At 41.0% G+C, this 22,651-nt stretch overlaps 1 protein-coding gene across 3 annotated transcripts; it reads left to right on the top strand.

Moving 5' to 3' along the window:
- Positions 1-1,522: 1,522 nt before the first annotated feature.
- CTTN (cortactin) lies at positions 1,523-22,026 on the top strand. 3 transcript variants are annotated; one of them, XM_010214802.2, is made up of 15 exons: positions 1,523-1,686; positions 2,113-2,186; positions 3,478-3,607; positions 5,409-5,519; positions 6,142-6,196; positions 7,322-7,432; positions 8,056-8,166; positions 9,457-9,567; positions 11,296-11,351; positions 12,419-12,488; positions 13,026-13,174; positions 18,312-18,401; positions 18,495-18,684; positions 19,618-19,689; positions 20,238-22,026. In XM_010214802.2, exons 1-15 carry the CDS (start codon positions 1,540-1,542, stop codon positions 20,372-20,374), a joined length of 1,614 nt encoding a protein of 537 aa, XP_010213104.2. In that variant the 5' UTR covers positions 1,523-1,539; the 3' UTR covers positions 20,375-22,026. The 3 variants fall into 3 exon arrangements, with proteins under 3 accessions (XP_010213104.2, XP_088381853.1, XP_088381852.1); XM_088525726.1 differs by lacking the exon at positions 9,457-9,567 and having other exon boundaries at positions 1,532-1,686; XM_088525727.1 differs by lacking the exons at positions 7,322-7,432; positions 9,457-9,567 and having other exon boundaries at positions 1,529-1,686.
- The last annotated feature ends 625 nt before the right edge of the window (positions 22,027-22,651 follow it).

The raw sequence follows: 22,651 nt of genomic DNA, 5'->3' as shown, positions 1-22,651 counted from the left end.
GGGGAGCTGCTCCGAGGAGTGTCCTGCGCTCTCCCCCGTTTCATAACTCAGTTCTTAAAATGCAGCTTTGAGACATGCAAAGGTATCGGTGGTTTTTTTGTGCAATCTAGTAAGGAACGTGGTCTCCTGACAAGGATTTTGCTTTGTGTTTTAGAGGGCTGGGAATCTTCCTTCCTTGATTATTGTTTTAAAGAGTTCGAGGAGGAAGCAGAGAAATCCGGACCTAAAGACCTGTAGCTATGGTGTGTTTAAACCCCCCAGCACAAAGCTGAGTGAGGGCCGGGCTGCAGACCTAGGAAACCAGGTTGTATTTCACACAGCTTGAAGGATTGAGCAACTGTGTGTGTATGTACGCGCGATCTAGTTCTTGTGCTTTAAAATTGCTAATTCTATTTTTCATACATAAATTATTTACAAAGGCAGTCTGTGTCCTAAAGAGACTACCATTTACCATATGTGCAGTGGGCTCAGGCGTTCCGAATCTTTAAGTAATTTTATGCAGATTTTCCTATTGCACAGCAGTACAACTGCCTGTCCGGTTCTGCACAAACGTTAATAAATGCTGTGTGATCCCTGGAGAACATCTCTGGCCTACATTTGTCTTTGAAGGGGAGTTTTCGTTCCGTTTTCCGTGTGAATGAGATAGTCCATGGCGCTCATACTTATAATCTATTTTTAATTAGGAAAAAGAAGATCTGTAATAGGACAGAACGATGAAATCTCGAAGAGCTGTGTTCTACTGGTATAGTAATGAATGAAGAGAATCTTTCCTCCAGCTTACATACCTGGAAAGACTGGGGGGGTAAAAACTTCCTTTGTTGGCGTTTTTGGTTTTTAGGAAGAATTTGTTGTTGTTGCGTTGTATAGGGTAGTAGTTATAGAATGCCACAAGCCGCTTAAATTCACTGTCTGTTTTTCATCTGGGTGTTCTCTCTTGTCTTTGTGAGCTTTGCCTCCTGCCGCCTTGCCCGGCCGTGCAGAGGGGCTCAGGAGGGACCCCCTGACAAGTGCAGCAACTTACAGGCCCTGCTGCTCCGTGCAACTGCACTACTGCCCGGATCCGACGGGAAAATTTTATGGCTGTGTGGATTTCATAGTGCTGCAACTTGCTGCACAGCAGATGGTACTGCTGAATGAACAATGTCGCGCTCATCGTTGCTCATGACTGGGGAAAAAAAATGTGGCTATTCTTTCAATATGTGCTTGGGATCTCGAATTTATGGTGCTCGCAGAAGTGAAGGTTGATTGTAAGACCTGTCCGGACAGTATTCATTCAAAGCAGTGGTGTAAGGCAGGCTTCTAGTGAATGAAGGAAAGGCACAGGTATTATTAATATGGATTTGTTCTCTTTGAAATTGTATTAGTGATTATTTCTAGCCTTTTTGCAGCATCATCAGGAAAACTAAAGAGAGTTCAGAGAGTTTTCAAACCACTTTGAGAAGACAGCCATGATCAAATATATTTTCACAGCAAATACCGTTAGTATTTGTCCAGTTGTATAATGCAGCATATTGGGAGTTTTGAAGTGTATCTCCATCAATGCCTAATGTAAAATTTACTTGTCACCTAAGCATGACAGTGCTTCTTCTGATGAAATTCCAGATGTGGAAGGCTACTGCAGGTCACACCATTTCCGTCAGTCAGGATGATGGAGCTGATGACTGGGAGACAGACCCCGATTTTGTGGTACGGCTTTCAGATTTTATCCGCTCAGCAGAACTGTGTTACATAACGCGTTAAGGAGCGACGCTTCAGGACGGGGATTCCCTCTAGGCAAGATGAACGGATGTGTGCACATTCCTGGCAGGAGAGAAGATTGGGGTTTCGTGCTTAACAAGCCTGTCTTGTTTGCCCTGGGTATGGCAGGGTAGTCTGTGCCCAAAATTGCATTGCATGCCTGGAATTTAAGGAGCAGCAGCTTTGGGGGACCCAAAATGTGTTACGTGCAGTCCAGCAATGCAAAGTGCACAGGGTTCACAGACAACTGCAATTCATAATAGCCAGGGGTCTTAGTGAGATTGGAAAAGTTGACTTTTGCTCTAAACTGTAGAGTCTAAGTAAATACTAATGTTATTGGGCTTTTAACTCTGTTTTTACGTGTTGCCTTCACAGAATGATGTGAGTGAGAAAGAACAGCGCTGGGGGGCTAAAACTGTGAATGGATCCGGCCATCAAGAGCACATCAAGTAAAACAGTTCTCTTTTAAATGTATTAATAGTTACTATCCCAAGCAACTTCTAATCCATTCGTGACCTTGGTTATTTGTATCTTCATGGTTAAAACAAGATACTTCATAGAAGATTATTTGCAGCATTACCAGTCTTTTGTAAATGTTAGTATCTTCACATGTGAATTGAAGATCAAATTCAGGGTGTAGGGACTCTCACATCTTTCTTTTTAACAGGAAATATTATTCTTCCTGCCTCTTTGTGTCTGGAAAATTTCTTTGCTTTGTTTCTGTACCAGAGCAAATGCTGCCTGGGGAAAAGCTTTTGAGTGATCTGAGCAGCTCCATTTGGTATTTTAAGGGTACATTTGCTCTTTTAGTTATTAGACTTTGCTTAGAAAATGGCCTACCAAGCTCATAAAAATTCTGGCAAGGTAACAAATTGAGCAGGCAGCAAAATGAATGCATTATGAATGGGTATGTGAGACAAAAATGATCCAGCTTCTGAATCTTGTACTTCTTAGGCAAAATGTCCAAGACTTTTCATAATTTTAAGACTGTGGCTGTGTTCTTCGTTATGTATTTCTGGAGCGTCTACTCGCATGGTCTATAGCTAAGAGTAAAGACCATCAGTGTTGCAAAGGGAGAGAGATTGAACTGCGTGGCTTGCTTCAGGGATCAATTTTACTCTTTTATTTGGAATGCAGTGGTGACACCTACTGGCTGGATAGACTTTAAACTCAGCTGGGAAGGGTTGAAGGTTCTGGTGACCGCCTTGGTTAGTCCTCTCATACGTAGCCTGCGCTACTATAAGCTCAGTTCTTGCATATTGCAAGAGAACATCTGATGAGAGGAGTGAAGGTCTTCTCTGCATCCCTGCTTTGTGTTATGTTTATATCCAAAATATGCAGCTAGAAACAGAGTTCCCGTACGACAGGAGATGATCCCTCTGCTGAAAAGTTGCAATCTAAATAGAAAGGACTGAGACAAGCTGAAATTCTAATGGGACATGAGAATATTTTGAGGCTTAAGTAGTTAATTGTAAGGTCATTGAAATAGCAAAATATTCTTCTATGGTAAAGGCTTAAAAACAGCCCTTTCATTTTTTTTTTTTTTTTCAGAAATTGTTTTACAATAATATGAGTTCCTATTCTCAGAATATGATGAAGTGCTCTGTGCACTTGAAAAACACAACTTGTCCTACTACTAGAGTATCTTCTTGCTTTCTATTTTGCATCCCTTTGAAGTTATCTTCTGAAGCTTCCTTGGTAAAACTTGTTATATAGCAACTTAATTGCCTGTCTTTAAAGTATCCATCAGCTGAGGGAGAACGTCTACCAAGAACACCAGAACCTCAAAGAGAAGGAGCTTGAAACAGGACCAAAAGCCTCGCATGGCTATGGAGGGAAGTTTGGCGTGGAACAAGATCGCATGGATAAGGTGAGTGTGCCCGTTTGCCTGGGCTGGCAGTGCAAGCCTTGCCTTGCCTGTGCTCAGGGGGAGCGCCCGCGTGCGTCTCCGCTTGCAGAAGCTGGAGAATGTTGTCATTCCAGCTTTGCCAGGACGTGAGCTTCACGCAGCCACGGCTCATCCCAGAGAATGATCACCCAAGTAGTGATACAGCAAGGCCACTTGTAACCACTGTCATCCACGTCTGTGGGAATATCAGAATCACACAGAATGGTTGAGATTGGAAGGGCCCTCTGGAGATCATCTAGTCCAACCCCACTGCTCAAGCAGGGACACCTAGAGCACGTGGCACAGTTGTTAGTGTTTGCCTTTCTATATTGTTACACTCTCTCTCTAGGGAAGTTATTACAGGTATTTAAACACCTGAAAATAGAAAAGAGAAGCAGCAAGTAGGTATAGGTAGAACTTGCGAAAATGTTCCAGTTGCCAGATTTCCTCAAGCAGTGAGGACTCATCAGCACAACAAAAATGTAGCACTCATTCTCAGGTCATATTCCATATTTAAATCAAGACTTTCCTATATGAAGAGCTGTACTAAAGCACTTGAAGTGTCAGGAACTACTATTTCAGAGAGCAAATTAGGAATCTGTGAATGATGAGGGAAGTTCTGGCTTGTGCAATGGCATCGCATGGGCCTGGTTTGGTGCTTGCTCTAAAGCAAGCAAGTACCACACGAAGAAAGCACTTGCTTACCCTTACCTCTCTCAGTTCAATAAAACAAAAGGAGGATCACATAAAACCACATAAGCCTTTCAACTTGGACACGGTTACATACAGCGGATCGTAGATTCTTCTCTTTCCGCCTCTGGTGGGAATGTTGTGCACTAGGCAACAGCCAGCCTCAAATCATAGATTAAAGTGGAAAATTGCAAGTTTCTTTGGCTGGTGTTCAGTTTTGGCTCTTCTTTTTGCTGTGTTACGTAGCAACCCTCAAGGCTTGAGCATTGATTCCAGTTCTAAGAACTGCAGAGTATCTCTAGGAGGGAATGTTAGCCCTAGATTAATAAGTTACTGGAAAATGTTATCTGGGAGTCCGGCAGGATGTACTTTCAGGTGTGTAATTCCATATCCTCTTGTCAATGACACGTGTCCTAACGACACCCCAGCTTGCTGCGTCTGGGCTCGTGTTGCAGCAAGAGGCTCAGGCAGGAGCTTGCAGGGCAGGGGCTGCTCTTTCTTGGTACGGATGGGCTGCTTCACCTTGTGGTGCCATCCTGCGAGCAAGGAGAAAGCACAGAGAGCAGACATGAAATATCCATCTACGAAGAGGATCAGGGCGTCTCCCTAAAACAACAATGTCAATGGGAACATCTAGTTGGAGTTTTGTTCGGTCACTATCTAGTAGCAGCTAAAACAGATCTGTAACTAGATGCCAAAGTACCAGGGCCAAATTACCAGGGTGTATATTTTATCTGGAACTAATCTTTACTTTAAATTTTGTTTGCATGACACCAAGATTCCATCTATATCTTTATTCTTTTCATCGGTGTTGTATGATCCAGAGTGTAAAAGAGCCTCTAAAACATAATCATTGTTGTCAGGCTTTCTTGGCACTCCCCTTGCTCAGGCTGTGCTGGTAACATGGTGACAGTCTTGTAAAGGCTTCTCAAACGAGTAGCACTTTACATGATATTTTGCTTCACAAAGAATGGGATTGATACATGTCTGTAACGATGCTTCTCCGCAACCTACCTGGTGCTGTGTTTTCTCTTCGCTACAGAACTAAGCTACAGAACTGATGCCTGTTTTTGTTCTATCTGATCTCTTTTAGTCAGCTGTTGGGCATGAGTATCAATCCAAGCTTTCTAAACACTGCTCCCAGGTGGATTCAGTGAAAGGGTTTGGAGGCAAGTTTGGAGTACAGACAGACAGAGTTGACCAGGTAAGGAGTTTCTTCTTGTACCATTACCTATAGTAGTTGTGTTTTCCAATTTGTATATACAGCTGAAGATTTCCAATACCTAAAAATGCTATTGCTGTCTCTTCTTAGTGTTATCTTTGAAATGTAGCAGTAAGTTGTCATTGACTGTTATGGAGTGTAATTTCCTTTTAAATTAAAGCAAAAAGTCTCATGGAAAACCAGGGAAAAGCATCCTGATTTCCAAAGAGATGTTAAAATATGTCCTCTAACCAGGCAGTATTCTTCACTGAGATTAAAATCAGCATGAACGCTACCAGCAGAAGGTTTGCGGGATGATTTGCCTTGTGTTGCAACACGAACTATGGCATGGAAGTGCTGAATTTCTGTTGTACCCAGTTGCTGAACCTGGCAAGACTGCCAAGGATGTAGCTAGGGTAATTTTCTTTGGCAAGAGGTGACAAAAACTGAGATTATCATGCAAATGAATGTAACCTGTAGATCTTAGCCAGGCATTTGTGCTCCAGCTCAAGAAGGTCAGTACTGAAGGATCTCTGACAGCCGTACTGTTTGTTCACTAAAGTGCTAGCAGCTTTTTCTGCTGATGTCTAACTCTGTCATATTTACATGGCTATTTCTCTTCCAGTCAGCTGTTGGGTTTGAGTATCAAGGGAAAACTGAGAAGCATGCCTCTCAGAAAGGTGAGGTAATCACATCGGTAGCTGCGTGGTTTTTATGAGCCTCGGAATGGGTTTCTGTTCTTACAGTGCTTGTGTAGCAGGGCTAGCACAAGCCCCTTGCAGTGGCCCCAGTCCAGCGTTGTCTGTGAATCAAATGCTGAGGTGTGTGGGTGGGAAAGAAGATGGAAGAATGAATTTCAAGACAATTGCATGAGTCGATGAGGTTTTAATAAAAGGAAATGGCCTGTCATTGAGATAGAGTCTTTTGTGTAGAAATGAGGTTCAAGGCAGTTCAGAGGGATGCGGAATTGTTCTTGGCTGCATTGCAGCCTATCCGTTTAGGAGGAAGCACTGTGAAATATAGGACTGTCACCCAGCACTAACTGGTGAAAACCAAGACTAAATAAAATATAGGTCACTGCAAATTTTCACTTGTGAAAAAGAAACCTAAAATAGAGGTTCTAACCAATTCTAAGTAATGATCGAGGTGCTGTTACCTTGGGAGCAGGGCATGTGGGTTTGTCCAGAGTTTTCCATGATTTTTTTTTTGGGGGGAGCAGTGAGGAAAGCTGTAGCTTGAAATAGTGAGACCACAGCAAAGAACTGTTTCTAAAGGATTCAACTGTCAGTAGAATAAAGAATTTATCAGAATGAGTAGTGTTTAGAGTTATTACTGTGCTGCTAATCAGGTTTCTAGGCATATCTGATAAAAAAAAAAAAGAGTGCTTTATTGAAAATGTTTTTTGCCATCTGTTTCCTGTTTTTCTCAAAAATATTTGCGCTCTTGAAATGTTAGAGATGAGGGGACTCTTTGTTTAAAAAGCTTACAGGCTGCTGCTGACTCAGTTTTTGAAGTGCACTTTGCTGTTAGGGTCTGAAGAATTTTATTAAGGAATCAAGTTGCAGGATTGCTGTGCTGATACCACCAAGTCGTTGAGCTACGTGTGATGCCATTTTACTTTCCATGTTAAGAAAACGTAATCTAAAGAAGTTATGACTTCAGTGTTAGGAACCAGGATTGACAAAGGATGATGATGCTTCTTTTAATGTGTAATTTAATGTTAGCGGATACAGTTAACATGGTTTTCCAGGATAATATTTTGTTGTTGAATATTTATAAGCAAAAATCTTTACTCTTATCTCTAGATTATTCCAAAGGTTTTGGTGGGAAATATGGTGTTGACAAGGACAAAGTGGACAAAAGTGCTGTTGGTTTTGACTATCAAGGCAAAACGGAAAAACATGAATCACAGAAAGGTTTTTATTATCTTTTTTTTTTTTTTTTTTTTTTTTAAGAATACTGATTCAAATCAATCATCCTTTCAGACCTGGAAAAACATACTTTGTTTTGTTAAATGTGTGTTTGCCCTTTGTGTAAGTAGATTTTTGATTCCCTTAAATGAAAAGCAAGACATTGTAAACTGTCCCTGGCTTTCTCCATTTGATTTCCAAAGGAACTAGGTCCTTATGGGTATTACTGAAATAAATGTGTAACTGCACAGGTCTACAGTCTTCAGAGGCAGTATTGATACCTTTAGTATTTATATACCTGCATTGTATGCGTGTGTAGATATGCACATATTGTAAGATTTGGCTTTAGATAGAAAATGCATCAGATTCTTCATCTATCTGAGTATTACTGACTCTGTGCTGTACCTTTGTTGGATTTGGGAGGCATTTTCCTGCACTGTGATCCTGCAGTTACTGGATGGGTATCCTTCCATTTGTTGAGGTAGTTTAGCAGGGGCATAAACACTGGAGCATATTATTATTAATGACAGGACAGCATATCCAATAACAAATCTGCCATGTTGCTGTTTCTTTCTAAATACTCTTTACAATCATAAACCATAATGTTTTCTGGAATTTCATGCACGCAGATTATGTGAATGGGTTTGGAGGCAAGTTTGGTGTGCAGACAGACAGGCAAGACAAATGTGCGCTCGGCTGGGATCACCAGGAGAAAGTGCAGCTCCACGAATCCCAGAAAGGTACTTTTGTTCACAATTCTTGGCCATTCTTTTTAGCTTTGGTTGTTTAGACTCATTTTCCCTGTGTGAACCCTCATCCCCCTTGTATCTTTGGCTACACTCCTACAGTGGCTAACACGTATTTCCTTTTCCTCTGTTTGAACTGTCACTGTGTTTGGTTGTACTGGTGTCTTCAAAGCAGCTTGGAACAAATCTAATATTGAACCCCTGGAAGTTCTGAGTTAGTGATAACCAGAGCAACCTTATGGGTCTGCAGATAGCCTGGATTATTTTTTTCCTTTTTCAGATGATCTGTACAAATCACAAATTGCCAAAATTTTGGTAAAACATTCAACGGGGATATTAACAAATAATCTTCCCTCTTCTATTGATTTCAATCTACAGGGTTTCTCCCATGCAGGGGAAATCTAATATTTGATGTTTAATTCTGTCTTTTCTTACCACCTGCATGATGATTATTCCCATGAAAGAGTGACAAGCAGAAAATAAGGTCCAAAGCAACCATTTCTTCCCTGCCCCCACCTATCCCCACTTTTAACTTAAAGGAATTACATTAAATAATTTTCCTTTAATTAAACTAAAACAATTGAAATTGGCTACCAGAATATTTTTCTGTTGGATATTCCAGTAGGTTTTATGGTGAGAGATTGCCTCAAGTCCTCTTTCTGCTGCCCTCATTTTATACTGTAGGTTAAAAAGGCTGTTCTAAAGTAGCAGTAGTGAATGGTCATAACTCTTAGCTAAGAGATTTTTTTCTGCAGCAGAATAGCAGCAGGAATATTCCTTTTTTTAAACTATGCTGTATAGAAATATCTGAAGGGTACTATATATGGACCTTATCTAAACTCCTCTTAAGAATTCAGACTGAACTGTACATGTCCAATGTTAAATATGTTGATGAAGGAAGCTCATTGCATTTGTAGTGTGAATCCTCTTGTTTCTTGTTTTGTTTTGGTAGATATTTTATGTATATGTTTGTGTTCATAGTGTTGATAAAAAACAAGTGTACTATGCTGCATGTGTGAAAGATGCTGAGAAGTACTGTTTTTCTGAGACTTTAGAATGGTTTTCCTGTGTCTGATGTTCTCATGATGGTCTCATGTTGACCACTTCTTAATCCTAATGGGAAACTTCTTCTGAATTTAAACTTTCAAAAGTGTACTTAAATTTCTTTCACCCTCCAAAATTATTGGTAATTCAGAAATGTTGCAAAAATTACTTTGAGTGTCTGTGACTAAACTTCTTTATTTTCCTCCCTTCATTTTATTTTGTTACATGTGGCTTTTTCAGACTATAAGAGTGGTTTCGGAGGGAAATTTGGTGTACAGAGAGAAAGGCAGGACCCATCTGCTGTGGGGTTTGAATACAAGGAGAAACTAGCCAAGCATGAATCTCAACAAGGCACCGTTTTCACTTGTTTCTTTCTTATCAGTGCAGCCACTTCTCGCACAGTCTTAAATAGTTGTCTAATAAGTAGATCGATGCTAGTAATGTGCAGACACTTCCTTGCGCTTCCATTCCTGTATTATCTAGCAGTGTTCTTCCCTTTTACTTTTAAAATGAGTTACATAAAGGAAACCTGTATTCAGGAAACGGATATCCAATGTTTAGTTAACAGCTCTACAACATTATGCATGTAGTTAATAGCTATACGTACAGTGTGATCGTGAGAACATAATTTCTAGTATCATGTTAATGGCGTTGTGTTTGCCAGTTTTGAAATCTTAATGTGAAACTTTGCCTGGATAAACTGGTGGAAAAAATATTCCGATAAGGACCATATGTGTAACCACTACCAAGCAGTGGATTATGGCAGGATCATTTTAAAGTAATTGTAGTCTTTAAAACAAGAAATAGGGAATGTTTGTGGTTCTTGGGTGAGCAAATACTGTTATAATGCTCTCTTTATTCATTGTGAAATAGTTGGGGTACAAACCATGAATTCCTGGTTTTCCGTTATCTTAAAGTGAGAAGTCTGGATCAGGAAAATGTAAGTGTAGTATATATTTATTCTGGCTGAAAATACATACAAAGCTGAAGAAAATGAGGTTGTTCAGTCTTACAATCAATATTTTTTTGTGCAATAGTGAAACAAATTCAACCTTCCAGAGTGTCAGATGTGCCTTAACAAAACCCAAGTGCAAATACCAGGATAGCTGTGTAGTTGACCCAAGTGATTTGGGGACTGAGAGAAAAAGGAGTAATTGAAACTGTTTTCCAGGGATATATATGAAAGTCTTTCCATTTGCAAAGTCTAAGCTTGTGTTTCTACAGACAGCTCAACAGCTTACTGCCACCAGAAAGAGGTGTTTGTCCAGCCACACGCTCCTGCTTTCTCCATTGCCCTGGCTCTGGTGCTTGCCAGACATTTCTCTTGAGATTTCCAGCTCACTAGAAACAGCAGAAAGCTGATATTATTATATTAACTTTTTGTCACTAGTTAATTAAACTGGTCCTGGAGCATAACAAGTGCTAGAGCCAGTATTAGGTGAGAGTGAGAGTGTGCAGCAGAGATGGTATCGAACAGCAGGGCCATCCATTTCTGTGGTGGTGAGTTGTTGCAAGATCGTGCTGTCTTGGGGAATTGGCCCTTTCATTTTTTCCAAGCAGGAGTTGCTAATAACTCAAATGTTCATCAGTTGAGTAGCATGCTTAGAACCCCTGGAACAGGAAATCTGTTACATTTCCTGCCATTTGTAGAAGTTGAGAAAAAAACACCTCTGTGGTCACCGAAGAATGGATATCACTGCTTGGAGCAAAGCAAAGTGGCTTAGGTTACATAACTGTTACAGAAAGCTAAGATTTGGTGTCGTGAAAGGCTGTGTTACAGAAGTGATGCATTAGAAGGGCTCATCCCTTACTCTTTGCTTGAAACCTCGTCAGTCCTCAGCTTAATGTTTACTCAAAGAATGCATGTGGCCTACGATCCCTGTCGTCTGCTGGTGTCCCTGAAGGCTCTTGCAGTTATGTATCCTTTCTGCATCCAAAACCAAGTTGCATTTTCTTTGGCGGCTGTCGCTGTGTCTTTGCATGCAACTGAAATGGCTATTTGCATTTGAAATGGCTATTTGCATTTGGCAGAAAGATGGACAACAAATTCCCTATTCTGACAATTTGTCCTGCTTTTAGATTACTCCAAAGGATTTGGTGGGAAGTATGGTGTGCAGAAAGATCGGATGGATAAGGTAAGCAGCTTAGAAGAGCCATGACTTCAATAGTCACTAGGGATACAAAATACTGTGGCTACATTTATAGTGTTTATATCTCTATTACTGGATATTTCTCCAGTCTAACAGTGAAGTTTTTCTATGTTTCTCTAAATCTTTTTACAAAAGCAAGGCTGCATGATACCAATTTATACACACTTGTATGCATGGTATGGCAAGCTGAAGCATCGGACTGAAAGGACAGCAAAAATTACACAAAAGAATAAGAAACTTCCATGTTGGCAGTCATGTATTCTAACAACCAGCTAGTGCCTTATCGTGTACATTGAGGATATGGTCCGAGTGGGCTGCTTAAAATAGGTGCCCATTATCTTTCAGCTTTGCCCACTTCAATTAGAAGTAACCTTCCCCTTATGAGAATTTTTGTAGTAAAACAAATTTACAACAGTAAAAGACAGGATGCTTTCTTTCTATTTCTTTGTTCTTTAATTTAAAAAAAAACTGAAAGATGAGAAGGTCCACATGGAAGCTGGTTACTGAATTATCCCTCTCAGCTCTATGTAAGTCATTTAAAAGTGAGAAATGGAAAGAGGTTGTAGCAGTCCTTTTTATGATGGCTTCAGGATTCAGAGACCCTGAAGCTCCTAACTGAATACTGCCCTCAAAATACTTCCTCTGCTCAGACAATCTGTTTGTTTAAGAGAGCTGGATTGGATGTTCTCACCTTGGTAAAAACCTGCACCACGTGGACTCGAAATAAGCAGCTACACAGCAAATGTTTAGGAGTTGCCTCACTGTAGTTCTTATCAATCATCTGTTCGTAAACTTCACTTTTTTAAGTAATAGGAGTTTAATGTGTGCGTGAAGGTTAAAGAGTTTGACTTGTCAAACTAATTACTTCTTAAGTTTTGATTCTTCCTGTTTTTTTTTTTTTTTACTTCTGGTGTTGTGGAAAAAAAAATAATGGGGTAGTATCACAATAAGTCACAGATTCATCCTGTCTGGATTTTTTTTTTTGTGATTTTTGTGGTGAAAGAGATTGTTTTTTACTTTTGTTTTCTTTTTTCTTTTTTTTTCTCTGATAGAATGCAGCAACTTTTGAGGATATTGAGAAACCAACATCAACTTACCAGAAGACCAAGCCAATAGAAGCTGGTAAGCCATTTCCCAAAATCATTTCTCTGGAGTCCCAGAGAAGTCCAGGGTCCAACTGCTGATGTAGCAGTGAGTACTAAGGATCATCTAAAGGGAACCTCTGTATTTGCAGATCTCTATAGCAACCTCTGCTCTTCTTTCTCTGCTACCCTTAGAGGTTTTTTGCTTGTTTGGTTTTGTTCCCGTACCATGAGGAGCATGAATCAAGGAGAAAAAAGCAAGAGAGAGTGAGGAATAGATTGAGTGAAGGAATGAAATGGTAGAACCTAAACCATGACAAAAAGAAAGGAGGAGTGAGGAATGCTACAGCAGATTTTAAGTCAGAGAGGAATGTGGCTTGCAAGAAGTTTGGGGTCAGAACAGTAGGGGTGACCCAGAAAGAGGGATAGAAGAATTTCCTGAATATGCTGTTAGCTCAGACAGCAGAAATTACAGAAATGTGTTCCGTCCTAATGGGAATTTATACCATAAACTAATTCCAGGCTATCATTATGCGCAACCTTAAACAAAAATCACCTGACTTTTTTAATGTTGCAGTTGCTAATAAAACAAGCAGCATCCGAGCTAACTTTGAAAACCTAGCCAAGGAAAAAGAGCAGGAAGACCGAAGGAAGGCAGAAGCTGAAAGAGCACAGAGAATGGCTAGGGAGAAACAAGAGCAGGAGGAGGCTCGAAGGAAACTAGAGGTCAGTAAAATTAAAATCCCACTTGTGCAGTCTGTCTGGTGTGTTTCAGTGTAATGTTGGGAGAAGAGAGTATCTTCTTAAGGGATACTTTCCTTATTTCCAGCTGGGCCTAAAGGGGTGTGTGTGTGTGTGTGTGTGTGTGTGTGTGTGTTGGTACCTGTGCTTTATCTGCTTGCAAAGTCACCACACGCAGCATATGTATATTGGACAGCAGATTGTGGTGATGGACGTAACACCTAATAGTATATGATATTTGTATTTATCCTGTTCTAAAATAAGTATGCTAGTCCTGAACACTAATCTAGGCTGTCTGACCTTGTCCTACTTTAGCCTTGTTGTACTTCCTTCTTTTGGTAATACGAAATTCTCTGAGGCATGGAGGAGTTCATAAGGGGAGAGGCCCATGGTCCACCAAAGGCCCCATGTATCATCCACCACCACCTTCTGGAGCAGCCACTCAGCTGGAAGCCCCCAGCTCCTCTAGCCAACAGCAGCTCTCTTCACTCTTGCACTATTGTCCATCTTTTCCAGCATGTTTCAGTGTCTTTAAGCTTATGCATCACCAGTATCTAGGTCTAGCACCAGGCTGTGTCCCTGACAGTGTGATTCTTCACTGCTCACCCTTCCCAGCCCTTGTCCTTGCCACCAGCACTGCAACTTTGGGAGTGATATAGTCCCTCAGCTTTGGGGGCAGTTGTGCTTTTGAAAGAGCAGCTCCACTGTTGCAAGGGGAGATCTCTCTTTTCCTGGCATTTCTCTTCCTGAATCCAAATGTTAAGTCTGGATAGCATTCTGACTTAAGACTTACTATCCATAGTAAACTATTATCCATATAATAGGAGGATTTATTTCAGTGGGTACTTTTCACAGTTCTTCACATGACAAAGAACCTTAATGCAGCTTTATGGACATACCAGTGTTGCTTTGTTAACAAGGCCATTCTGCAGCCATGAGATCACTTTGGAAAGCCCTGCTTCTTGTTCCTGTTGAGGGAATTGGACAGAAATTATGAGTCCCTAAGAGGAACTGGATCCTGCTCTGTCTTTCAGGTGCATGCTTTCTCATGACAGTAACTACATTTCGTCATCACTGCTTTTATTCTAAGACATGATGGCTGGTGGCTCCAGGTCTTTCTACTTAGCTTGTCCAAACCTTTTTAGTTTAACTTCAAGGTGCAAAAGAACACCCACATTTAGGACACTTGTTTCCTTACTTTGATTTGCTTGTGTTTGAGAGAATTTCTGAAAGCTGTGTCTGTAAACAGTACAGTTCATTCTTGAACACTTGGGCCTTAAAGCAGGTGTTCTGAGGTCAGAAATCTACCGTATTATCATGCAGTAGTTTTTGACTCCCAGATGATAGACATCTCTTACTGCTGATCTTAAAATATTTTATACTTAACTCAGTTCTTGACCTCTTGGCAACTACCTCATGAAGATGTGTGTCTCTTAGAGCATATGGCAACTTCATGTTACTACATGATCTTTACTGATCTTTATATACATTCCTTGCTCGGTACTTCCTGCAGTGAGATTGCCATTCCTCAGGGTACAATGAGGCCCTGAGTATTGTGTCCAGTTCTGGGCTCCACAGTACAAGAGGGATGTGGAGCTGCTGGAGAGAGTCCAGTGCAGGGCTACGAGGATGATCAGGGGCCTGGAACATCTGCCCTATGAGGAGAGGCTGAGGGAGCTGGGCCTGTTCAGCCTGGAGAAGAGAAGGCTGAGAGGGGATCTGATCAGTGTCTATAAGTACCTCAAGGGAGGCAGTGAGGAGGATGGTGCTGGCCTCTTTTCACTGGTGGCCACCGACAGAACTAGAGGTAATGGCCACAAACTGAAACACCAAAAGGAAAAGCTTCTTAACAGTGAGGGTGACAGAGCACTGGAACAGGCTGCCCAGAGAGGTTGTGGAGTCTCCTTCTCTGGAGATCTTCAAAACCCGCTTGGATGCAGTCCTGTGCCACGTGCTCTAGGTGACCCTGCGTGTGCAGGGGGGTTGGACTAGATGATCTCTAGAGGTCCCTTCCAACCTTAAGCATTCTATGATTCTCAGACTCCATCATGTGGTGGCAGCCATGTCTGCAGGGGGATGCCTTCTGTGTTCCCTCAGACCTTACAAGTAGTGATATTGGTGTTTTCCTTTAAGGTTTGGAAGATACTACACAGTTTCATTGCGCCACCCTTTGGTTTCATGAGGCTCAGCAGCTTTGTTCCAGCGCTGTGGAGACTGAGGCTGTTTGGAGGACTCAGCTTTCCTGCTTTGGTTATGTGGTGTTGAAAGAATAATATGGTTAGGAGAGATTCCTTGTTCCCTTCAGACAACACTTGCCATAAGTGGTAGGTATGGAAAGAACAGGACTCTCTGGCATTCATGCATGTCAGAAGTGAGAAATCTACCCTAGTGCTCATGCATGGGTTTTTCTCTTGTTGCACAACTGACAGGAGTATTGGTGGGAGCATATTTTTTCTTGGGAGTAGGTTTCTGTCCAGGCTTGGTCTTGGATGCAGTCCTGTTGTTGGTCAAAGGGACAGGTGTGTGCATTTGCTGCCGAGTTTTGGTTAGGGTAAGGCAGGACAACATGCTGCTGGCTCTCAACATCCCTATGGAGCCTAAGCTCTTTCATATCAGGCTGCCTTTGTCTCTCAGTGACTTCTTCAGTTCTCTCTGTCTGAGCTCTGTCTGCCTAACTCATCCCAGTCTTGAAATAGTATAGGTTTTGCTATGATGCTGAATGGCTCTGCATTAGAATACTCACTCTTCTCCAGCTGGAGTCATTTTTATAATCAGTAAGGAAGATGTTGACAAATTAGTATAGGTTTCTGCTTGGATTCCCATTGGTCCTTCTTCCATTGATCATTTCATCATCTCAGCTGAGTGAGGGAAGAATTCAGCTTCTCCCTTAAATCCCTTGCCATTCATTTGGGATGGTCCTATGCTCATAAATAAGATCTGTACAGGGTGGTGAGTTTGGATTTGTTAGTCCTTTCAGCTTTTCCATTGAGGTTTCCTTCTGCTGAGGAAACAGTTCTCCAAAAGGATTGGAAATGTAGTAACACAGACTTTTGTGAGTCATTGAACTGTTGTATTTTTTTCGTTCCTCTCTCTACTTCCTTTACTGTTATTTTTGCTGTAAGTGTGGGATAAATTCAAGCCCTTCTGCTTGATTCTTCTTTTGCTTCCATCAAAATTCTGTTGCCTGGACACGTTTGAAGGTTTATGGTGTTTTGTTGATTGGTGTTTTTTTTTTTTTTCTTCCCCAAAGCTGGTATTTATTTAAATTTAACCATAACCAGATGATTAATGTTTTTTCCAGACTGAACATCTCCAAGGTTAATTGTATGATTCTGCAGACACTGAGAGAGGGAGGACAAGGTTAAGGGGAAACTAAGTGGTTCTGGATGTGCCAGTTGCTCACAAATTGGTCATGAAAGGACAAGGGATGCAACTGCACAATCCACTGAGGTGGGGGAACTTTGGTCTTAAGAGGACTTTATTTCTTTAAGAGAACTTCTTTGCACGGACAGAAAGTTCTCTCACTTTAAGAAAGTACGTGGGCATATGTACTCCCACAGTGGGAAATGTACATATGGACTGCATTCCTTCAAGAATCCTTTATTTTACTGGTTTACTGGTAATCCTTTTTCTTTTTTGCCTTTCACATACGTCACATAGTCAAATGGGGCCCAGGGAGCGGCTCTTTAACTGCTGTTTTGGGTCAGCCAGTGCCTCATGATTTTCAGATGGCCTCGGCTACCTTAGAGAACAATTCAAGATGCAGTTTCTCATGAAGCCTTTTAAAGTGGAGGAAACCCAGCTCTGAGGTTGCCTGAGGACCACCATGCCTTTTGAATGTTTTATGGCAATCTTACTGTGGCGGTTTTAAATGCAAGGTGGATTACAGAGACCATTTCACAGGACAAAGAAAGTTAAAACTCTTTCAGTGTTTAAAACTGCTAAGAGATTGATGCCAATTAATTTGTCCCCAGATCTAAATTTAAGTTCTAATAAACGCTTTGCCAGCGCTTTTCCGTACGTAGCATTACAGCTAAAAGTGGGAAAGGGCTGGTCTCACAAGGACGGATTTTTCCAGAAAGCTCAATATCAAGCTTTGAATTGGTCTTCAAAGACGGGTGCGTTCTCAAGACACCCTTTCCTTTCATTGCTTGACGTATTTGATTCTGAGCTGTGGCAAATAATGGAAAGGAAGAATTCTTTGTGATAGATTCCTATTGCTTCATCTCTGGACTGTAATTTATCCTGAGGATCCTTGGAGGAGCTGAGGCTTGATGCACTTGAACAACTGCGGTGCACAGTCTGCCACTCCTCACCATTCCCCCCCCCTTTTTTTTTTTTAATAATAAGCAAGAAGGTTTGGCTATGGATCCACAGATTTTTTTCCTTCTGTGAGAAAGGCAAAATGAAATAACTGGCTGACAGTACCAAATTGCAAACTATTGCAATTTGCAGTCATGCAAGGAATGTCAAGTTTCTTGGACTACAGTCTCCAACCTCCTAATGAAGTTATGCCATGGTAGGTAGTGAGTTTGCCCTCTGATTCAGGGATGGAATGGCACAGTGTGAAATTCTTGAATGCCAGAAGGCTAAACAGATTCATGCTCTTTGTATCAGAATACCGCTGCTCTTATTTCTACCATTTGCAGTTCTTTTAGACTCTTGAAGCCCTCACTGTCAGTATATAGAAGATTTAATTTTCTCCTAGTTTCTACCTTGTCAGGTGCTCTGCAGGCCTACAAAAGCTTACAGGATTGTTTCTCATCCAAGGTGATGCATCAGTGCTGTAACTGGATCATGGAAGCATTAGGTTCTCTAAACTTGCACTAAATGCGTGCATGAGGCCAAATCAGCTAACGAACAGAATATATTCAATACAGAAACGCTGCAGCTCCTGTGGGAATGTGCCAAAGAACACTGGGTACTCTGTTTTAAAACAGATGTATCCATATGTACTGTGTGGTTTGTGTTTCTTCGTTTTCCTCTGCTTTGCTGTATCACTGTTCGGACTGTTACAGCCAGTCTGAACCTTCAGGCAGGCATAACGACTCAGTGAGTCCAGTCCTGTTTTCCTTTGTGTCAGGGTTAGGCTAAATGAGGCTTTTCTCTGTCTTTCACTAAGGAACAAGCCAAAGCCAAAAAACAAACTCCACCACCATCTCCGACCACACTGCCAGCTGAACAGAAGGCACCCTCAAGCCCGGTCTATGAGGTTTGTTAGAAACATTTAGAGCAACTAATTTTTGATCCTAAGTATAGGAACTTCTTAATAAAATCCTGACAGACTTCATCTGTATCTTTGCAGGACACAGCTTCCTATGAAGCAGAGTCTGCCCACAAGAATTCTAGCGTGGTGCATTCCGCTGCGCGCGAGCCAGAACCTGGCTGCAAAGCTGCAGAGTCGGACTACCAAGAAGCAGTGAGCCAGCGAGAGCCGGAGTACGAGCCCGAGACCGTCTATGAAGTGGCAGGGGCAGGAGACCAGTATCAGCCAGGTAGGGGGTTTCTTTTTCCTTGCGAAACCCTTCAGTATAATAAAGCTTTGCTTCCTTGGGCAGTGACTTAAAGCATACTTGTGCTGGTATCTCTCTGACCTGGCTTTCTAAGGTCTTGGTCTGATTAGAATTTTTAGATTCCATGCCAGCAAATGTTAACTGGGAAGCAAAGACATTGCTAGAGGAAGGTTGAAATTATTTAACTTCTGTGGGACGATGCTGGAATAATTATGGTGGTCTTTAGTGTGTTAATTCATACAGAAATACAGGAACAAGCATTCCTACCCTGTGCAATACAGCTAAAAACACAAAGGGATAGACTTTAAATGAGTGTCAAGCCAATGCTAACCTACCAGCTAAAAAGTTGTAACAACAGTTCTTTGGTTTTGAAGTTAATTTGACATGTTTAGTGCTTCTTCATGAGTGACTGCAGTAAGAAGCTCTGAAACTAATAATGTCATTGGAAGAATACAGTTCTCCTAAATTTCTTTTTCTCACCTCTTCTGGTTACTAAGTGAGGTGTGAAGAGTGAATCTGTTCTGGTACAAAAACCTGGAAATTCTAAACCCACCATTTTTTCCTTACACACACATGCGCACTTAACAAATTGTATTAGTCTTCTACACCCTGACCTTGGGGTCAGTTACTGTTCTATCACATTTTACAAAAACTTTCCTGGAATAAGACTAATTGTTTTCTGCTATATTAATACCTACTTATGAAGCTTTCTTTTCAGGATATTTTACATGTGTGATTAAAAAAAAATCTCTAACAGAAGGTAAGTCAGCACTGCTAAAAATTTGCATAGTGATTCCCTGCTTCATTTGTGGGTTAGCTATAGAATTAAAGCAGGAGTACTACAGTATAGAAACTCTGGCTGCATAGGTAGCATGCATTACCTTTTTAATTCGTTTCTTGTTCAACTCTCTTTAGAAGAAAATGCTTATGATGAATATGAAAATGAACTTGGAATTACAGCCATAGCCCTTTATGATTATCAAGCTGGTAAGCAAAGCTCTTGTTCTTAAACTTGTATTTTGAAAGCTTATTTTTTTCTGTAAAGGTAATAGTCTGGGTTTTCTGTTTCCTTTCATCTTGTAGCTTCTTGTAGTATACATCAAATGAAGATAGAAAGAATTAGTGGTGCTTAGCAAGTGCTTGGTTAGTCATTAGCAATCAATACCATTGAAGCACTTTTGAAAACCACTATCCACTGTTTCTAGAGATGGTGGAGGTTTCAAAAACCTCTGCTAGCCAAGTGTTAACCCTGTTGTAAACCCTTAGCATACACAGTCGGTCAATATTTTGACTGGTTAATTCTGAGAAGAATCAAAGGGAGGTAAATCGGAGGAGAATCACAGAAAGTCTGTCTAACATCTCTGCATGTTAGACAGCAACTGCTGTTGCAGGTTAGAGATGCAGCCGACAGACAGGGGATAAAAACCGACCACCTCGTCACCCTGAGGATGGGTAATTTTTAGCAGGGGTCACCTGACAGGTGAGCTTGGTGCTGTGCGAATTCGGAGCTGACGCCTCTTCCGCTCTTTCTGCAGCCGGCGATGACGAGATTTCCTTTGATCCAGATGACATCATCACAAACATAGAGATGATCGATGACGGCTGGTGGAGGGGGGTCTGCAAAGGCCGGTACGGGTTGTTCCCAGCCAATTACGTGGAGCTGAGGCAATAGAGATGATTGTCTACTGGATATGCCTTAATTCCCCAGTCAATAAATCTGACCTAGTACACTACAAATCATGATGCTTTTCTGAGGATGGAGGGGTATATACATATTGCTTTTATATTTAATACCTTGCTGATGCTTTTTAAAATGTTTATGCCACAGAAGTTGCTAATATATTGTAACGATTATGTTATTCACTGAGGCTCTTAATGATTTTCAAGCATTTTGAAAACATTTCTTCTCTGCCAAATTAGTAATTGTCGTAAAAACCCTTTTCAAGGGCAGTTAGCTGTCTGTCTAAATATTGCATGTTTTACTCATAGGTGAGCAGATTTACCTAGTGTTTAAGTCTAGTTAGTCTTCCACTAAATGTTATCAGCTAAGAAAATCATGGCTATGCAAGTAAATTGCATTTTCACCAAGAGGGAGTGGGGAGGACTGGAGAGGGGCATAATTTTGCTTTTCCAGATAGTGTGTGAAAAGGTGAAGAGAATGCTTGGAAGTTGCAGCTAATGGCAATTAATCAAATACTGGCCAATATTTAGTATAATAATGTTATGAAGGAAACAGTCTGGTTACTTTTTCCTTCTCTTTCAAAGTGAGATTTCTTGTCTTTTGCATGGATTTTCCTGGTTTTCATCCTCCTCTTCATGTTATCCCAGGGAGGGCTGCAAACACTGTAGCGCTGATTGTCTTTAATCTAATCTAATCTCCTCACTGTTTGTTTGTTTGTTTTACTCTCCTCTATCCCAGGGAAACCTTAAAAAGTTGACAAGTGTTGTATGCAAGTGTTGAGTCACCCAGAGAGGTTTCTGCTTGTTCAAAAGGAAACTGACACCCAATCTGTGCAGTTACCTCCAGGAATAGTGTCAGTGCTTTAAAACGAGGGAAAAAAAGGCAGCATGGAATTTCAGTTGCATTCTCTGTACCATACATCCTTTATTCATACAATGAAACAGGCAGGCCTGCTGTGCAGTAATAACATTTTATATAACCATATTTAAGTCAAGGAACATTATGGAAATAATTTGAAACCATTATAGATAACCTCCTGTTTCTAAGCTACACAGAGACACTGTACTTTTTTTTTTTTTTTTGTACGTTCAGCAGAAACTGTCAGTAACATTCTGCTAAACAATTGAATTAGTTCTGTTCTTTGCCAAAATTAAAACTGAAATTCTTGCAATTCTAAAAAGCTGACTTCACTGCAGATTTGGGGTCCCTACCAAAGATAGTAAGTTGCATCTAACAGTGCGCGTTAAATGTATGTACTGTCTGTTTCCACCTTCTGATCAAAACAGGAATGACAGAATTGGCATAGTAGCTAAGAAAGAATGCAAAAGCTTTTATCAGCTGTCAATTTGGAGCAGTGGAATATAGAAGAACTTGTATAAAATGGTGAAATGTATAATGTGTCTAGGAAGAAGGCATCATGTTGAAATCAATTCTTGGGTGGTTGGGACAATCCTTATTGAATGTCAAATGTATGTCTTAATTATATAATTATTTTTTTCTTTCCCATGGTCTCATTTCTGTGTTATATTTGCAGTACTAGGGTTGGGTTTTATATGCAGTTTATTTTATCCAATTTTGCGTAGACACCTCATAGGGGATATGATTTTTGTAAATTAAATATTCAATAAACTTTTTGAACCATTTGCATGGAATATTTTTACATTTTTAAATTACATGGTCAGACTCCCACAGATGGTTCATCTAATCGCTTCAACCTAAAGCTGCATATGGGATTGAGCCCTGGAACAGGCTCCCCAGAGAGGTTGTGGAGTCTCCTTCTCTGGAGAGCTTCAAAACCTGCCTGGATGCCACCCTGTGCCACGGACTCTAGGTGTCCCTGCTGGAGCTGGGGGGTTGGACTAGATGATCTCTAGAGGTCCCTCCCAACCTTAAGCATTCTTTGACTTATATACCACAAATAAAGCTTCTTGTAGAGGACTGCCACATGACGCTTGTTGCCATCACGAAGGGCACCTGAAGAACAGCGTGTTCTTCTAGGTTGCCATTGCCTTCCAAATACTTTCCTCTTATTCCTGCCTCTGTGTGGAAATATCTAAGTCAAAATTAGACACAGCCATCCACTACAGTCAAATAAGATGACACGGTGCTTTGAAGCTCTCCTGCCCTTGCTGTGTGTAACCTGGTCCCTAGCAAGGATGTAAGTGTCAGACTTGACTTCCACAATCTTGATTTCTGGGATTAAAAAAAACACTAAAACACTGCTGTTCTCCACTATTTCCATCACTAGGTATAGCTTTGCTGAATGGT

Source organism: Tinamus guttatus, unplaced genomic scaffold, assembly GCF_059628265.1.
Source record: "Tinamus guttatus ecotype Peru unplaced genomic scaffold, ASM5962826v1 Tinamus_guttatus_pri_ptg000240l, whole genome shotgun sequence".
NCBI classification, from domain to species: domain Eukaryota; kingdom Metazoa; phylum Chordata; class Aves; order Tinamiformes; family Tinamidae; genus Tinamus; species Tinamus guttatus.
This window is presented reverse-complemented; position numbering and strand designations above follow the sequence as displayed.